The sequence below is a fragment of the Oncorhynchus tshawytscha genome, linkage group LG10 (assembly GCF_018296145.1).
Source record: "Oncorhynchus tshawytscha isolate Ot180627B linkage group LG10, Otsh_v2.0, whole genome shotgun sequence".
In the NCBI taxonomy this organism is placed as follows: Eukaryota; Metazoa; Chordata; class Actinopteri; order Salmoniformes; family Salmonidae; genus Oncorhynchus; species Oncorhynchus tshawytscha.
The window spans coordinates 51,671,118-51,689,056 of NC_056438.1; the positions used below are offsets into that span (position 1 = coordinate 51,671,118).

The following is a 17,939-nucleotide window of genomic DNA, read 5'->3' on the forward strand; positions in this document are numbered from 1 at the left end:
TGTCTCCAGGAAGTTATTTGGGTTGCATGATTCCTTGTGAATGCACTATATACATTTGTGACGTATAATGTATTCAGAAATAAAATCCAAGATGAAAAGTCATTTGGGCAATTCCATACGAGATTTGCCCAAAGATATGTAATCCTTGGAAATGTACTTTGGGTTAAGGAGGTTTGGCATACCTTTTTAAAGTTGAAGTCATTGATTTAAAAGTTGGAAAGTTCATGCCATTTTTGCTTTGCCCAGGCCTTTTGAAGATATGACCCATTTTCTACATTAGTTGACGTTAGAGGACATAACCAACTGCAAATCACCAGCAGAGGGAGTTCTGAATCCGTTCCCACATGAACTGTGTTGTAGATGCTCCAAAAATAGATGATCATTTCAAAAGTAGCAGAGCGACCACTCTGGAAATGTTATGTACTTGTAGAGTATATTGTTTTTAAACCATTTCCAATACTGAACGAAATTCAAAAGTGTACTTTTTGAGACATTTACAATAAGGCCCGGGTAAGGCCAACATTTCACACATTTCCCAACTTTTAAACAAGTTATTTCTCAATAATTATTTTGGGTAGAGATGTCAATGGTATTCCAGACTAAATGAAGTTTTTATTGATTTCATTTCAGGAAGATTAAAAGCCTCATAAATATCTCTGGGCCAATCTCGTTTGGAATTCCACGAACATTATAGGCTGCCATATATGTATTGTCTGCAAATGAATTAGTGTGTATGAGCAATGTACAGTATATACCGTAGAAGAAGAACAGCTTGGATATTTAGCACAAGGGATATTTCAGCATTTGAAAAGGACCCTCGGTTTTGGGAGGTAGTCCAAAACACTGTTAATGTTACGAATGAGGAACCCAGGTGCAGGCTGGTTCCCGTTCTTCTTACAGTTCCTGATATTTCATTGGTTCTTTTGTATTCAATTCCCAACCAGTCTGTCCAGTCTGCTGCTTTGCTATCCCATACCAGGCCACAATTGGTTAAGAAGATTTGTTCATAGGAATATACAAAGTGCTGTATCTTGAGTGTTTCTCTGAGGTTATACACACATACATATACACATACATACATACATACATACATACACTACCATTCAAAGGTTTGGGGTCACTGAGAAATTTCCTTGTTTTTGAAAGAAAAGCAAAAGATTTTGTTCATTAAAATAACATCAAATTGATCAGAAATACAGTGTAGACATAGTTAATGTTGTAAATGTCTATGGTAGCTGGAAACGGCTGATTGTTTTTATGGAATATCTACATAGCCGTACAGAGGCCCATTATCAGCAACCATCACTCCTGTGTTACAATGACATGTTGTGTTAGCTAATCCAAGTTTATCGTTTTAAAAGGCTAATTGATCATTAGAAAACCCTAGAAGGCCAGCATCCCAGAGTCGCCTTTTCACTGTTGATGTTGAGATTGGTGTTTTGCAGGTACTATTTAATGAAGCTGCCAGTTGAGGACTTGTCAGGCATCTGTTTCTCAAACTAGACACTAATGTACTTGTCCTCCTGCTCAGTTGAGCACCGGGGCCTCCCATTCCTCCTTCTATTATTCTGGTTAGAGCCAGTTTGCGCTGTTCTGTGAAGGGAGTAGTACACAGCGTTGTACGAGATCTTCAGTTTGTTGGCAATTTCTCGCATGGAATAACCTTCATTTCTCAGAACAAGAATGGACTGACGAGTTTCAGAAGAAAGGTCTTTGTTTCTTGCCTTTTTGAGCCTGTAATCAAACACACAAATGCTGATGCTCCAGATACTCAACTAGTCTAAAAAGGTCCGTTTTATTGCTTCTTTAACAGTTTTCATCTGTGCTAAAATAATTGCAAAAGGGTTTTCTAATGATCAATTAGCCTTTTAAAATGATCAACTTTGATTAGCTAACACAACGTGCCATTGGAACAAAGAAGTGATGGTTGCTGATAATGGGCCTCTGTACACCTATGTAGATATTTCATAAAAAATCTGCGGTTTCCAGCTACAATAGTCATTTACAACATCAACAATGTCTACACTCTATTTCTGGTCAATTTGATGTTTTTTTAATGGACAAAAAAATGTGCTTTTCTTTTAAAAACAAGGACATTTCTAAGTGACCCCAAACTTTTGAATGGTAGTGTACGTACATACATACATACATTACATGTCTTAGTAGTGAAGTCATCCACTTTAACTACTGATGTACCTAAAGACAAGGAACAAAGTTTGGTGTACAGATTAATTTGACCTCTCGCATTGTTTCTCTCAGTAAATACGTTGGAAGGGGAGGGGTTAATATGATCAAATTTCCTAAAGATATACCAGTTGTGCAGGTGTAAAACCTATTTGGTCTTTGTTGTTCACCAGTTTTTTTGGGTGGGTCTTTTTCCTTCTGGTTTAGTGTGGGTTACTGGCCTTGTGACATCATGGGCTATTTGCAAATGTTTCCTTATTTATTTGTAATTTGGCCTTGGAAAATTGTCATGAAAATAAAAGTTGGGATTGGTCTAAAAATGCCCATATGTTCATTCTGTTTCATTCATGGATTATATTGATTCTTGTTAACGTGGATATGCCTTTTTTGAATGAGAATGATTTTGATGTGTCTGTGCGTGTATGTATAACATTCCAGACAGTGTGGCTAACACAACGGCTTAATTCGAATCGTGTCCCGAAGCCGAGGTGTGTGTGGGATACCAGCTGGCTTGAGAGGGACTGGCTGAGGGAAAGGAGTCTGTAACAGGAACATTCTCTGAGCATTAAGGAGCTGAGACAGAGGCCCTCTTCCTCTGAGAATAAAAAAGGACACTCAAGAGTTCCCTCTCTACCAATTCAAAGGGCTTTATTGGCATGGGAAACATGTATATTGCCAAAGCAAATTAAATAGATAAAAGGGAAATAAACAAATGAACAGTAAACATTACTCAAGTTTCAAAAGAATAGAGCCATTTCAAATGTTATGACGATGTACAGTGTTGTAACAATGTGCAAATAGTTGAAGTATGAAAGGGGAAAATAAATAGATAAATATAATTTGTATTTACAGTGGAGTTTGTGCTTCACTTTTCTTGTGGCAACAGGTCACAAATCTTGCTACTGTGATGGCAAGATGTGACCTATGAGGTGCGTGCCACTGTTATTATTAGGGGGGTACTTATATTTGTCCTGTTAGACAAGTGTGTAATAAGTGTTTCTTGCATATCCCAACTCCTCTTGAGACACCTGCAGTGACTTCTCTTACACTCCATTCATTCCAACAGCATGAAACAGTCACAGGAAAGAATTGTGCGCAACAATAAGTGGCCAAGGTGCAATACCGTCAACCAACCACAGGATGTCAGTCATGTACCCATGAGTGGAAGAATGTCTCCTGTGAGTGTGGTCAGATGTTTACATACACTTAGGTTGGAGTCATTAAAACTCGTTTTTCAACCACTCCACAGATTTCTTGCTAACAAACTATAGTTTTGGAAAGTCGGTTAGGACATCTACTTTGTGCATGACAAGTAATTTTTCTTACAATTGTTTACAGATTATTTCACTTATAATTCACTGTATTACAATTTCAGAGGGTCAGAAGTTTACATACACTAAGTTGACTGTGCCTTTAAACAGCTTGGAAAATTCCAGAAAATGATGTCATGGCTTTAGAAGCTTCTGATGGGCTAATTGACATAATTTGAGTCCATTGGAGGTGTACCTGTGGATGTATTTCAAGTCCTACCTTCAAACTCAGTGCCTCTTTGCTTGACATCATGGGAAAATCAAAAGAAAATCAGACAAGACATCAGAAAAAATATTGTAGACCTCCACAAGTCTGGTTCATCCTTGGGAGCAATTTCCAAATGCCTGAAGGTACCACATTCATCTGTACAAACAATAGTACGCAAGTATAAACACCATGGGACAACGCAACCGTCATACCGCTCAGGAAGGAGACACATTCTGTCTCCTAGAGATGAAAGTACTTTGGTGCGAAAAGTACAAAGCAATCCCAGAACAGCAAAGGACCATGTGAAGGGGTTGGAGGAAACAGGTACAAAAGTATCTATATCCACAGTAAAACGAGTCCTATATCGACATAACTTGAAAGGCCGCTCAGCAAGGAAGAAGCCACTGCTCCAAAAAGCCAGACTACGGTTTGCAACTGCAGATGGCGACAAAGATCGGACTTTGTTGAAGCAGCTTTGGCAGCAATTATAGCCTAGAGTCTTGAGTATGACACAAGCTTGGTACACCTGTATTTGGGGAGTTTCTCAAATTCTTCTCTGCAGATCCTCTCAAACTCTGTCAGGTTGGATGAGGAGCGTCGCTGCACAGCTATCGGTTTCCGGGCCACTCAAAGACTTGTCCTAAAGCCACTCCTGCGTTGCCTTGGCTGTGTGCTTAGGGTCCTTGTCCTGTTGGAAGGTGAACATTCACCACAGTCTGAGGTCCTGAACAGATTTTCATCAAGGATCTCTCTACTTTGCTCCATTCATCTTTCCCTCAATCCTGACTAGTCTCCCAGTCCCTGCCACTGAAAAAAAGCCAAACTGAAATCTTATCAGAAGCATTTTGGGTAGTTCTCACAGCTGTCTTTTGCCTTACACCCAGTCAAAAGGATGTTATTTAGACATTTTGCACAGAAAATATTTCCAGTTTTTGTTATTGCGCCGTGAAATAACTTTACCGGTCAACTATTTTGAAGCATTAATTCTATTGATTTATGAGAATGCATGTATACAATGCTGCTGCATGTATACAATTATAGACAAGTTGACAAAACAAATAGCCTACCAAAATGTTGGAAAACATAAGCAGAAACATCTAAACCAGACTAAAAGAAATATACTACATCCTATAAAAAAAAAACTTTAAAACACTACGCTGTCTTTGACTGAAGCCTACAAAGCATTCTCTATATTATCGGGTTAGGGTTGGGCCTCAGTTTTTCATATAGCCGGGCAGTTATGGATGGGTTATAAGCAACAAAGACACATCCAGCCCAAAGTGGGAGGTTTAAAAAAATATATATACTTAGGCCACCAAAGTTCCAGAGCACGTCTTTAATTGATACCCAGAAATGATTTGATATGGAGATAACTGCTGCATTACTAGGGGAAATATGCCATTTAACAGACCCTTTTACACAAAGCCACTTAGTCAAGCGTGCATACATTTTTACGTATGGGTGGCCCCAGGAAGTCATGTTCTACCAACAGCTAGAGGACCAGATAAGCATCAAGGGTTAACTTCACCCTACTCTTTCCCACTCTGACCACAACATGGAACAATGGGACAAGACAACAACAAAAAAGATACATGCTGGTCCAAACACATAATGCCCTGGGTTTTTATTTTTTGTGAGAAGATAATTTTTCATTTTGTGGATAAAAAAAAAAAAAAAAAAGTTTTATCAATTATGCCATTGGAATTGGCATTCATATTGGTGGTACAACAACAACTAACTAGTAGCCATGTTTAGTACCATACTCTTCACAGAAGAGAGCTGGTATTTCCAAAGGAAGGCACCCGATACTTGTGGTTCATCTTGGCCTCACAGCGTTCTGGAGATTATCCTAAAAGGAAAGAAATCTGCCTTTTTATACATGTTTCCCCCTGTTATGTATAAACCGGAATGATACATGTAATCAAGACGTTACTACATTCCTCTACCCGATCGCATTTCATCAACAAGTAACAAAATAATGAAGTCTTTCAACGAGGAACATACAATCATCATCAGAAACGGAAGGGGGATACAAAAATAATTACATTTTTCACAAAATAATTGAGGAAGGGGTCTTAAAAAAAAAGGTACTGATGTGAAAACAAACCAGAGCCCTAAATCATATAAAAGCAGCATTCATTGAAACAAAAATAGTGCTTAGTTAAGCAGCAGTGACTTCTAGGAACAGACTTCATTCCCATTGTGGTACTTTGTCTCATGAACAATTTAAAATGGAAGATCTTAAGTGATTACCCTGACTGACAAACCGATGCCTTAAATCCACACCCACCAACTCTGTATGAATGAATGCATGTCACCATTTGTTTCCACATGATACAATGAACAAATACAGAGAAGTTCATAGCTACCTAAACCCAGACTACAGCACAGGAACCAATGAGGGTACAGTGGGGACAAAAAAACAAAAAACAAACTGTAAACACGGCACAATAAATAGATAAAACAGCAGGTTCCACACCATGCACTGACGTGATGACACTGTTGTACAACTCACACCCACCTCACACTCGAACCAGCTGCAGTTTGTCTTTTTACATTTAAAAAAAAAAATCCCAAGTGCAAAACATCAAATGAACAATTTCCGTATTCAAGTAACATTATATACAAGGGGGGGGGTATTACAAATATCTGGTACTGTACAAATAATTGCCATATTCATAATTACAGATGTTGATATTTCTTATCAACAGTAACAAATAGGAAATGAAAAAAGTACGAGACGACCATTGCAATTAAGTCCCGACCGTCACCATGGAGACAGCGTTGTATGCTGTGTGCGCATTCCACTACCCATTCCTTGCATTCACAACTCTACGATGCATAGCACCTAAATGAGTTCCCGGGTGAGCCCACAGTCCAGTCCGTGTTCCGAGGTCACGTGACCTCCATAGCCACTGTGTTGTCCAAAATGCTGTTTAGTGCTGGCTTTTCTTGATCCTGATTTTCCCTGGAGGCAAGTGGAGAGAATATGTACAAATCAATCAGACACTGTTCAGTAATACCTACATTAATATTGACTCAGACGGACTCAGGTAATGTGCCTGAATCAGCAGTTTAAGCTACGGTTGTCTGAACACTGTGTAATGGTCCATTTCTATACACTTAATCCGTGTCCCAAATGGACCCTATTCCCTATATAGTACTACTTCAGACAACAGCCCCATCAGAGCCCTGGTGAATAATTCACTATAAAAAGGGAGTAGGGTGCCATTTGGAAAAACAGACACTCATCCTGTTCCTCCCCCTCTCTCACCTTGGCACCAGGTCCATTGACGGGGTGTTTGTGGAGACCTTAGGCATTTGACAGTTAGCGGTGGCAGCCAACTTTAAGGCAGATGACGACACGGCAACGGGAGCGTGGCTTAGCGTCCGGGGTATGTGGCGCTTGGTGAGGAGTCCCCCGGGGGAGGACATGCTCAGACGGAGGTTGTTGTTGTTCCCCATCAGGACCTGAGTGGTGGTGCCGTTGTTGCTGTTGGTGCTGGGCAACAGGAAGGGGAAGGAGGGGGTAGTGGTGGTCAGAGGGGTGGAGGTGGGGGCTGCTGTGCTAGTGAGGTGAAAGCCCTTGTAGACACCTGTAGGAAGCGAAGACAGAAAACAAAATCACTTCATGTGCATGGTCCTAGCAGAAGCTATACAAGCAGTTTCTCCTTTGATAAGTTCCAACCTTTTTGCTTCTGTGAAAGCCCTGCATTCAATTCAAAACGCACTTGCACATCAGAGGTTACTTGTTGCAGGTGCGTGGGAATAATTTGATGATATCTGGAGAGGAAACCTTGCACACTGCGCTTACCAGATTCACTTGTGTTTATTTAGCTTATATACCGCGCCTCATGGCCTTTGTCAGAGCGTTCAAAGTTCTATGTGCAATTTTCTCTTCTCTTTGATGCTCTGCTTTAAAAAAAAGTGTATTTATTTAACCTGCTAAGGCATTACCCTTTTACAATAACCACCTGACCACAACAAATGCTTGGGTGCAGTGTTAACCTGAGGGTGGAAGGACCCCGTTGACCCCACTGCCCGGTCCACCCTCATCCTTGGTCTTCAAGGCCAGAAGCTGGTCTGTGGTCACCAGGGCAGAGGCAGCAAACTGGGCACAGGCACAATCTAACGTCTTGGACACCAAAACCTGGTAGAGGAGGAGAACAACGTATTAACACCATGCTGAAAAGACAAACAGATGGAGAGAGCGAGAGAGGTCATGGGGCTGTATCAAACATCTCAGAGGAGTGCTGATCTAGGACCAGGTCTCTCCTATCCATTGAATCTCTCTCGGAGGACCTGAGCCCTAGGACCATGCCCCAGGACTACCTGACATGATGACTCCTTGCTGTCCCCAGTCCACCTGACCGTGCTGCTGCTCCAGTTTCAACTGTTCTGCCTTATTATTATACGACCATGCTGGTCATTTATGAACATTTGAACATCTTGGCCATGTTCTGTTATAATCTCCACCCGGCACAGCCAGAAGAGGACTGGCCACCCCACATAGCCTGGTTCCTCTCTAGGTTTCTTCCTAGGTTTTGGCCTTTCTAGAGAGTTTTTCCTAGCCACCGTGCTTCTACACCTGCATTGCTTGCTGTTTGGGGTTTTAGGCTGGGTTTCTGTACAGCACTTTGAGATATCAGCTGATGTACGAAGTGCTATATAAATAAATTTGATTTGATTTGATTTATTCATTTTGATCTAAAAAAGGCAAAACGAATCCTGGATCAGCGCTCGTATTCTGAGCCACTGAGAATACCAGCCCAGGTCAGAGCAGGCTAACTAACCTGCGTGCTGTTGGTAGTGGTGGTGGTGGTGCTGTTGGCTTGCAGTTGCTGTTGGATCTGCTCCAGCTGCTGTTTCTGCATCAAGGCCAGCTGCTCCTGATGCTGCTGGTATTGTTGGGCGGTAAAAGCTGCAGGGGAGACAGAGAGGAGAACAGGTCACACACGGACCGGTCACATCAATTTGGGATGCATCCCAAAATGCCACCCTATTAGGAAAGTATTCAAACCCCTTGGGTTTTTCCCTATTTTGTTATAGCACAGCCTTATTCAAAATTCATTACATTTGCCCCCCCCTCAATATCCCATAATGACAAAGCAAAAACAGTATATTTTATTTTAGCAAATGTATTTTAAAAAATGAAATATCAGATTTACATAACTATTCAGACCCTTCACGCAGTAATTTGTTTAAGCACCTTTGTCAGTGATAACAGCCTCAAGTCTTCTTGGGTATGATGCTACAAGCTTGGCACATCTGTATTTGGGGAGTTTCTCCCATTCTACTCTGCAGATCCTCTCAAGCTCTGTCAGGTTGGGTGGGGATCCACGCTGCACAGCTATTTTCAGGTCTCTCCAGAGATGTTCAAATCAGGTTCAAGTCCGGGCTCTGGCTGGGCCACTCATGGACATTGAGACTTTTATCCCAAAGCCACTCCTGCGTTGTCTTGGCTGTGTGCTTAGAGTCGTTGTCTTGCTGGACGGTGAACCTTCGCCCCAGTCTGAGGTCCTGAATGCTCTGGGGCAGGTTTATATCAAGGATCTGGGGGGGCTTTACTTAGCTCATCGCGCTCTAAAGACTCCTTGTGACGGGCCGGGCACCTGCAGGCTAACCTCGGGCATCAGGTAAATGGTGTTTCCTCTGACACATTGGTGTGGCTGGCTTCTGGGTTAAGTGGGCGGGTATTAAGAAGCGCGGTTTGGCGGGTCATGTTTCAGAGCTCGCATGACTCGACCTTCGCCTCCCGAGCCCGTTGGGTTGCAGCAATGAGACAAGATTTAAATTGGGGAGAAGGGGGTAAAACATAAAACAAATGGGAGGCCACTGTGTTCTTGGGGACCTTGAATGCTGCTGAAATGTTTTGGTAACCTTCCCCAGATCTGTTCCTCGAAACATTCCTTTAACCTCATGGCTTGATTTTTGCTCTGACATGCACTGTCAACTGTGGGACCTAAAAACCTGTTTTCGCTTTGTCATTATGGGGTATTGATGAGGACATTTTATTTAATACATTTTAGAATAAGGCTGTAATGTAACAAAATGTGGAGAAAGTCAAGGGGTCTGAATACTTTCCCAAGGCATTTAGAGCACTATTCTTTTTTACCAAGGCCTATCTATGCACTACAGGGCTCAACATTTTACGCTCGTCCTCTTGCCGGACAAAAACAATGTTAGATTTAAGTTGTCCATTCGAATGGACAAGTAAATTATTTAATATATATATGTATATATATTCTAATAAATGTTTCATAATTTAAAAAGCCTACGTGCATATTGGCTACAGCCGCATGTCTAAACTGATGCTGACAGGAGGGAGCCGCAAGAAAATGTAGCCAAACTTTAATGGGACTTTTAATTACATAAACATAGGCTAACGCCAGTCATGTTTGACAGATATAATGAAAGATAATTAACATTGACGTCGAAAGCCGGGGTGGGCAATTCCAGTCTTCGAGGGCCTGATTGGGGTCACAGTTTTGCCTCAGCTAACACACCTGACTCCAATAACCACCTGATCATGATCTTCAGTTTAGAATGCAATTTGATTTAAATCAGCCGTGTTTGCTAAGGATGGAGAAAAAGTGTGACAACCAAATCAGGCCCTCGAAGACTGGAGTTGCCCACCCCTGGTCTGAAAGGCTTGATTCTGTTGACATATGAGGCACGGTGAGTTCAGACCAAAATGGTCACAAGACCGTAGAGTGAAGGACAATGCCTATTGCGCAACGCACATTAACCACCTTGGTTAATGAGCGCAGGCAAGCATTCTGAAACAATTTAACCATAAACTTAATTGTTTAAAACAGCAATGTTTTATATAATTTTATGAAGCATGTCTTTGCTTGTTTCAAAGTAGCCTATCCTAAATAAGACTACAGAAATGTTGAGGGAATTTTATAAATACTTAATGCCAATTAAACCAAAATGCCTCATGCTCCTAGTTATGTTAGTAACCCATGCTGGTTGATGCAACTTTAGATCTCTCAATTTCTAAACAGGTGACTTCATTGGTCACGTGTACTGTGCGCTTTCGAGAATGGCGTTTTCCCGCTATTGCATTTTGGACAATTCACACGTATCCTATAGCCATGTGTGTATTGATGAGCTTATAATATGAAGAAATAAAACAACATTTTAAGCTAAACTCTCTGATCTGTTGCGTCAGCCTCAATGCTTTTGCAAAAAACAGAAATGTATGTGCAGTGGTTGTATTAATTTAGGATCAGTCATCCCAGTCTGTTTAACCATAGAAATATTTAAAATCAGCCCAGGGACAACGGGACGCCCTTAAATTCGAGCCCTGGAAGGGGCATAAAAAGTATTTGGTAGTAATTGTAATGTTGCAATATTCCTAGGAGAAGTCTTGGAGAAGCTTTAAAAAAGGGGAGTGATTTATTTTGAGACTGGCTTGAATAAGCAAAGAGGAGTGTTCTCTACATTACTAAACAAAATGCATTATCTTTTTTACAAGAAAAGTGGCATCCTTGTATCATACAATGAGCTTTTGAACAAGTAAAAAAATATATATTTTAAAATCTGTCCTACTTGTCCCAAGTGGCTAAAGGTTAATGCCCTGCATTATAAGGAATAGGGTGGCGTTTGGGATGCAGCCTGTGGGGGACGTAATAGCCAGGAGTGTTAAGGGACTAGGGGGAAGGGTAGAAGACAGAGCCTGGCTGAAGGTCCATCTTGTGGCTTTTAACGCTCACTGAGGCCCCGAGCTGAGATAGACTTGCTGCTGACCAGAGCTGTGTTCTGCCCTCTCAGCACTGACCCTATCCGCAGAGGGGTTAAGATCAGGAGGCCAACCAAGCCCCACATTTCCCTATAGAGAATAAAGTATTTGATTATTCAACCACACAGTACCATAAAAATCAGTCCATCTTTAAAACCAAAGCCATCCAATATCAACAAATCTCTTCCCAATCACTCAACTGACATGTAATGAAAATTCTGGAAGAAATCAATAGGCTGACATTTCAGAGGGTTTTTTAGATTAAAATGGGGCTTAGGCTGACAAAATATTTTAGAGGCCCTCCTGTTGGCCACAGGAGCAAATTTCCTGCAATTCCACACCTTTTGCCACCTGGCGAAAATACCATTTTATAATTTTAAAGCTAATGTCCTGCAATTCTACACATTTTGCCATGGCTTATGCCATTCAGAGTGACTCAAACATAACAAAACCCATGACAAAAATAAGCCTGAATGTATTATTTGGGGAACTTTAGATTCTCCTTGACTGTTTAGCTTTTATTTTGGTGATTGTTAATTCTCAAAGATGATCTGATTATTTTTTTAAAATGTATTAATAAAATAAAACATTTTCGTCATTAAACGTTGCACTTTTTGGGGAGTTTGGACATAGGTGGCCCGAAAAAAACCTCCTCGGACTGAGATCACTGTGAGCGGTGACATCAAGCCAACAAAGGGTTACATTTGTATGCTTGTGAAATGGTATTACTCTGAAAACAGTTTGACAATTGGGGAACTCATTCACACTGATGCCCCAAGACAATAGTAGAAAGGACAATTTCTGCGTCCCAAGCGAAACCCTAATCACTTTATAGTAACCAAGGCCTATATCGGGAATCGGGTGCCACTTGGTACGCAGACGATACTTTATATTCAGAGCAGCGTCCCCTCCATGTCTGTCCACCAACAGAATATATTTATCACATACATTTTTAATTGACTGTTGCTGGCCAGGGGAAAGGCAACGCCACATGAATTCTAAACATTACAGCCATTCAAAATGTCACACTCATGAAGAAAGGAATTGATCACATTGTCCCCACCTCAAAAGGAACAAGAAAATGTTTTATTTCCCTTGTGGTCAACTAAGTTAAGGTCCCAAATGTCCCCCTTTTCCCTATATTGTGCCCTATGTTTGACTAGACCTTATGGGTCCTAGTGCATTATATAGGGAATAGGGTGCCATTTGGGAAGTGCCCTTAAATTCAACCCACACACAGACAGCAGCACAAAAGCAGGGGTGGCTGGGAGAGAGAATTGATCTAACACAATGTCTTCAATAATTTCATGATTTTCCAATTACCTTTCTCAAACACCTACCAAAGTAAAGGTTTGCTCTTTTTTTATATAGCTCCTGCTAGCTAGACAAACCATGATTCAGTGCCTTTCATCTGGGATGTAGAATGTATGTGTGTGTTAGAGGTCGACCGATTATTGAAGGACAAAAAAAAGCCGATATACATACACACACACATTTTTGTAATAATGACAATTGCAACAATACTGAATGAACAATGAACACTTATTTTAACATAATATAATACATAAATAAAATCAATTTAGTCTCAAATAACATGAATGATGAATGTTGGGAAAAAAATAATTTCTATATGCAGGAAATCCTATTTAATAATGGGCATGGTAAGAATTGACTACCAGAGTCATAATACCCATGACACCTAGAAAAATCTGAAAAGCGGTTCCTTCATTCATTTATTCTATAGGATATTTTTAGATTCACTTAAAATAAGGTCTGTGTTTCGTGTAGGCTTACACCCCCTTGACAATTTTATAACTGTGTAGATATCCATAGGACAAGGTAACTCTGATCCATATTGGCTAAATATAAGCAAAGATTATTTTTTGTAGAGTGGATTTGTGAAAATATGTTGACAAACGTTACTTTATCCTAGTGAGATTTACACGGGTGTCAAAACGCTGAGGCGGTTTAAGCACGAAACACAGACCTTATTTGAAGTAGGTCAAGACATTCTCTGTGGAAGACATGAACGGTAAAATAACAAGGAACCCCTTTCAAGTTCAGCCACAAGTTATTACAGGAATTATAACGTGTCGACTATCTCTCTCTAAACCATATATACCTTTGACAATTACGAGCCTGCTGCTGCCTACCACCCCTCAGTCAGACTGCTCTATCAAATCATAGACTTAACTATAATAAAACACACAGAAATACGAGCCTTAGTTTCTGAAAACAAAACGTTTATTCCATTACGTATTTTATGTAACGGGTGGCATCCATGAGTCTAAATATTCCTGTTACATTGCACAACCTTCAATGTTATGTCATAATTATGTAAAATTCTGGCAAATTAGTTCACTAAGAGCCAGGCAGCCCAAACTGTTGCATATACCCTGACACTGCGAGCAATGAACACAGGTGACAATTTCAGCTGGTTAATTATTGCCTGCTAACCTGGATTTCTTTTAGCTAAATATGCAGGTTTAAAAATATATACTTGTGTATTGATTTTAAGAAAGGCATTGATGTTTATGGTTAAGTATATCATTGGAGCAACGACAGTCGTTGATTGATTGTTTTTTTTATAAGATAAGTTTAATGCTAGCTAGCAACTTACCTTGGCTTACTGCATTCGCGTAACAGGCAGGCGAGCGGACAAGGTAAAACTCTGTCGTTCTGCCCCTAAACGAGGCAGAACATTCCAGGCAGTCATTGAATGTGTTCTTAACTGACTTGCCTAGTTAAATAAAGGTGTAAAAAATAAAATAAAAACTTTAAAAAATAAATAGGCAAAATCCGCACTCAAAAATACCGATTTCCGATTGTTATGAAAACTCGGCCATTCCGATTAATCGGTCGACCTCTAGTGTGTTTGTCTATGGTACGGTGTGTGTGAGTGAGAATAACCCCGGGCTCTACTCACCAGCTGTGGGGGCCGGGGGGCCAGCTCCTCTCAGGGGGCCAGTGGTGCCAGCCAGGGTAGAGGTGATGCGACTCAGGCCCCTGCCCAGCCTCCTGAACAAGGGGTCTGTGACCACGTTGTCCTCGTCGTGTAGTGATAGTGTCCGGGGCCTAAAGTGCCTCCATCGGCTCGACTTAATGTTCAACAGTATCTGACTGAGGTCTGCAGAAGAGGATGAATAAGAAGAGGTTCTGTCCGAGGTATTTGTTTGTGAGGTACTAGCAAACTTGTCTGTGACTGGAGAGTGGGGCGGCAGGTCAAGCATTTCCGAGTCCAGCCCATGAAATACATTGTCAAAGTCTGTGTGCGCCCTGTCCAGCAAAACCCTGAGGGAAAGAGGGGGAACAGTGTTTAGTCCTTCTGTTAGCCACGCAATTCATTCATGCTATTGGTCCCAGAAAACTAGAATTTTATTCTCATGGGTGGTCAGTACTAGCATCTATAGCTCGGTCTATGAATTGGAGGCTAGTTGCATTGCTCCTGCCCCATTACTCAGCTTTTTACTAAAATATTGGCGGGGGTGGACTGCTTGGATGTTTGAATCCCAGATTGCCCCTTTAACTCTGAAGTAACCTACCTTCCCCCTCGTCCCAGGCGTCGTCGCGCCATGCCCAGGCAGCGTGGTGGCACGTTGAGGGTGGTGAGGCAGTAGCGGTAACGAGTGTCTCCCAGGCCGCCCTCTGACGGACTGACCCACGGCCAGCTGCCCCCGTGGTCCAACTGAGACTGGGGACAGACAAGAGGAGCCATTAGACATGACAGGAGTTATGAAACATGGCCAGACAGTATGCCACTGGGACTATATGGGAATGTGTGTGCTCACTTCGGCTGTGTTTCTGTTTTGAAGTACGTTGTATTGTAATTGATTGATTGTGCATTTTGTAAAAATGTTCAATAAAGTTACTGTATGGAGTCGTCTATACTCACGGCATAATATTGACAGCCTGCTTTCCTCCGGAAGGCAAAAGAACCGTCTGGGTCGTTCTCCTCCTCAGCTTCTGAGGAACCTGAGTGCATCTAGAGAGGAGTAAAGGGAGAGAGACCAGTCAGTCACAGGTCACCAACAGGGCCATTTTTATGATTAACAGATTTCCACCACAGATGTCCAAGGCCCAATCCTAAAGCGACCCCAAAGCCCTTGTGGAGATCTGAGAAGGTTTGTAAGGTGAAAATAATCATAGCCATAGCGCCACCATCCTCTTTGATGGGCTAAGACAGGGTTTCCCGAACTCTGTCCTCGGGACCCCACGGGGTAGAAGTTCTGTTCAAATAATCATTCAGCTTTGATAATTTGAATCAGCTGTGTAGTGTTGCTTATACCAATCAAATCCTCTCAGATATCTAATTGCCTCGGGGTCCATTTGGGAGACAGCCTGAGTCAAAGCGCTCTGCCTACCTGGGAGTGCAGCTCGTCGTCTGAGCTGGGGAAGTCATACTGGTGGACGTCCTTAGCATTGAACACAGAGGGACCAGAGTGGTGGAGGGCAGCAGCTGACAGGGGTAAGACTTTAGGCTTCTTCTCATACTTCCTCTTCTGCCTGACGACCTCGGTCTTCTCCGGCTAGAAAGGAGATAAGGACCCAGACACATTTTGTCACTCACTTGCAGTCTAATATTTCAGGAGAATACCTTCAAGACATTAGCCCGTATTCACCAAGTATATCCGAGTAGAGCTGCTGATCTAGGATCATTCATTGGGCTCTGAAAGGCCAAACTGATCCTAGCTCTAGCAGTCTGCAGTAGAAGGCGGAAGTTTACATACACCTTAGCCATTCAAACTCAGTTTTTTTAATTATTTTTAATTCCTGACATTTAATCCTAGTAGAAATTCCTTGTCTTAGGTCAGTTAGGATCACCACTTTATTTTAAGAAAGTGAAATGTCAGAATAATAGTAGAGAATGATTTATTTCAGATTTTATTTCTTTCATCACATTCCCAGTGTGTCCGAAGTTTCATACACTCAATTAGTATTTGGTAGCATTGCCTTTAAATTGTTTAACTCAAATCAAATGTATTTATATGGCCCTTTGTACATCAGCTGATATCTCAAAGTGCTGTACAGAAACCCAGCCTAAAACCCCAAACAGCAAGCAATGCAGGTGTAGAAGCACGGTGGCTAGTAAAAACTCCCTAGAAAAGGCCAAAACCTAGAGAGGAACCAGGCTATGAGGGGTGGCCAGTCCTCTTCTGGCTGTGCCGGGTGGAGATTATAACAGAACATGGCCAAGATGTTCAAATGTTCATAAATGACCAGCATGGTCAAATAATAATAATCACAGTAGTGCAGCAAGTCAGCACCTCAGGAGTAAATGTCAGTTGGCTTTTTATAGCCGATCATTAAGAGTATCTCTACCACTACTGCTGTCTTTAAACTTGGGTCAACTTGGGTTTAACTTTGGTCAAACGTTTTGGGTAGCCTTCCACAAGCGTACCACAATAAGTTGGGTGAATTTTGGCCCATTCCTCCTGACAGAGCTGGTGTAACTGGGTCAGGGTTTGTAGGCCTCCTTGCTCGCACATGCTTTTTCAGTTCTGCCCACAAATGTTCTATAGGATTGAGGTCAGGGCTTTGTGATGGCCACTCCAATACCTTGACTTTGTTTTTAAGCCATCTTGCCACAACTCTGAAGTTTTGGCTGATTTCTTTTGATTTTCCCATGATGTCAAGCAGAGGCATGGAGTTTGCTAACCATGTGTATGTGACAAATAAAATTTGATTTGGAAGTATGCTTGGGGTAATTGTCCATTTGGAAGACTCATTTGCGACTAAGCTTTAACTTCCTGACTGATGTCTTGAGATGTTGCTTCAATATATCCACATACTTTCCCTACCCCATGATGCCATCTATTTTGTGAAGTGCACCAGTCACCCCTGCAGCAAAGCACCCCCACAACATAATGCTGCCACCCCCGTGCTTCACAGTTGGGATGGTGTTCTTCGGCTTATAAGCCTCCCCCTTTTCCCTCCAAACATAACGATGGTCATTATGGCCATACAATTGTACAATTCAATAGTATGATCTTTGTCCCCATGTGCAGTTGCAAACTGTAGTGTGGCTTTTGTATTGAGGTTTTGGAGCCGTGGCTTCTTCCTTGCTGAGCGGCCTATCAGGTTATGTCGATATTGGACTCGTTTTACTGTGGATATAGATACTTTTGTACCCGTTTCCGCCAGCATCTTCACCTGGTCCTTTGTTGTTCTGGGATTGATTTGCACTTTTCGCAACGTACGTTCATCTCTAGGAGACAGAACGCGTCTCCTTCCTGAGCGGTATGACAGCTGTGTGGTCCCATGGTGTTTATACTTGCGTACTATTATTTGTACAGATGAGGCGTTTGGAAATTGATCCCAAAGATGAACCAGAGTTGTGGAGGTCTACAATATTTTTTCTGAAGTCTTGGCTGATTTCTTTAGATTTTCCCATGATGTCAAGCACAGAGGCACAGAGTTTGGAGGTAGGCCTTGAAATACATCCACAGGTACACCAATTGACTCAGATCATGTCATTTAGGCTTCTAAAGCC

General features: G+C 41.7%; 1 protein-coding gene across 5 annotated transcripts in view; it reads right to left on the reverse strand.

Annotated features, from left to right (window-relative positions):
• Window positions 1–5,291: 5,291 nt before the first annotated feature.
• Window positions 5,292–17,939, reverse strand: part of LOC112260415 (enhancer of polycomb homolog 1) — a 36,247-nt gene continuing 23,599 nt past the window's right edge. For 4 of the 5 annotated variants that reach the window (XM_024435490.2, XM_024435491.2, XM_024435489.2 and 1 more), the window contains 8 exons: window positions 15,811–15,975; window positions 15,342–15,431; window positions 14,992–15,140; window positions 14,376–14,740; window positions 8,496–8,623; window positions 7,711–7,852; window positions 6,977–7,298; window positions 5,292–6,670 (listed from right to left, as the gene is read on the reverse strand). In XM_024435490.2, the coding sequence (XP_024291258.1) occupies window positions 6,598–6,670; window positions 6,977–7,298; window positions 7,711–7,852; window positions 8,496–8,623; window positions 14,376–14,740; window positions 14,992–15,140; window positions 15,342–15,431; window positions 15,811–15,975 (1,434 nt within the window). In that variant the 3' untranslated portion in view covers window positions 5,292–6,597. Of the gene's footprint in view, window positions 6,671–6,976; window positions 7,299–7,676; window positions 7,853–8,495; window positions 8,624–14,375; window positions 14,741–14,991; window positions 15,141–15,341; window positions 15,432–15,810; window positions 15,976–17,939 lie in introns of those variants that run through there. The other variant, XM_024435492.2, reaches the window with a different exon arrangement.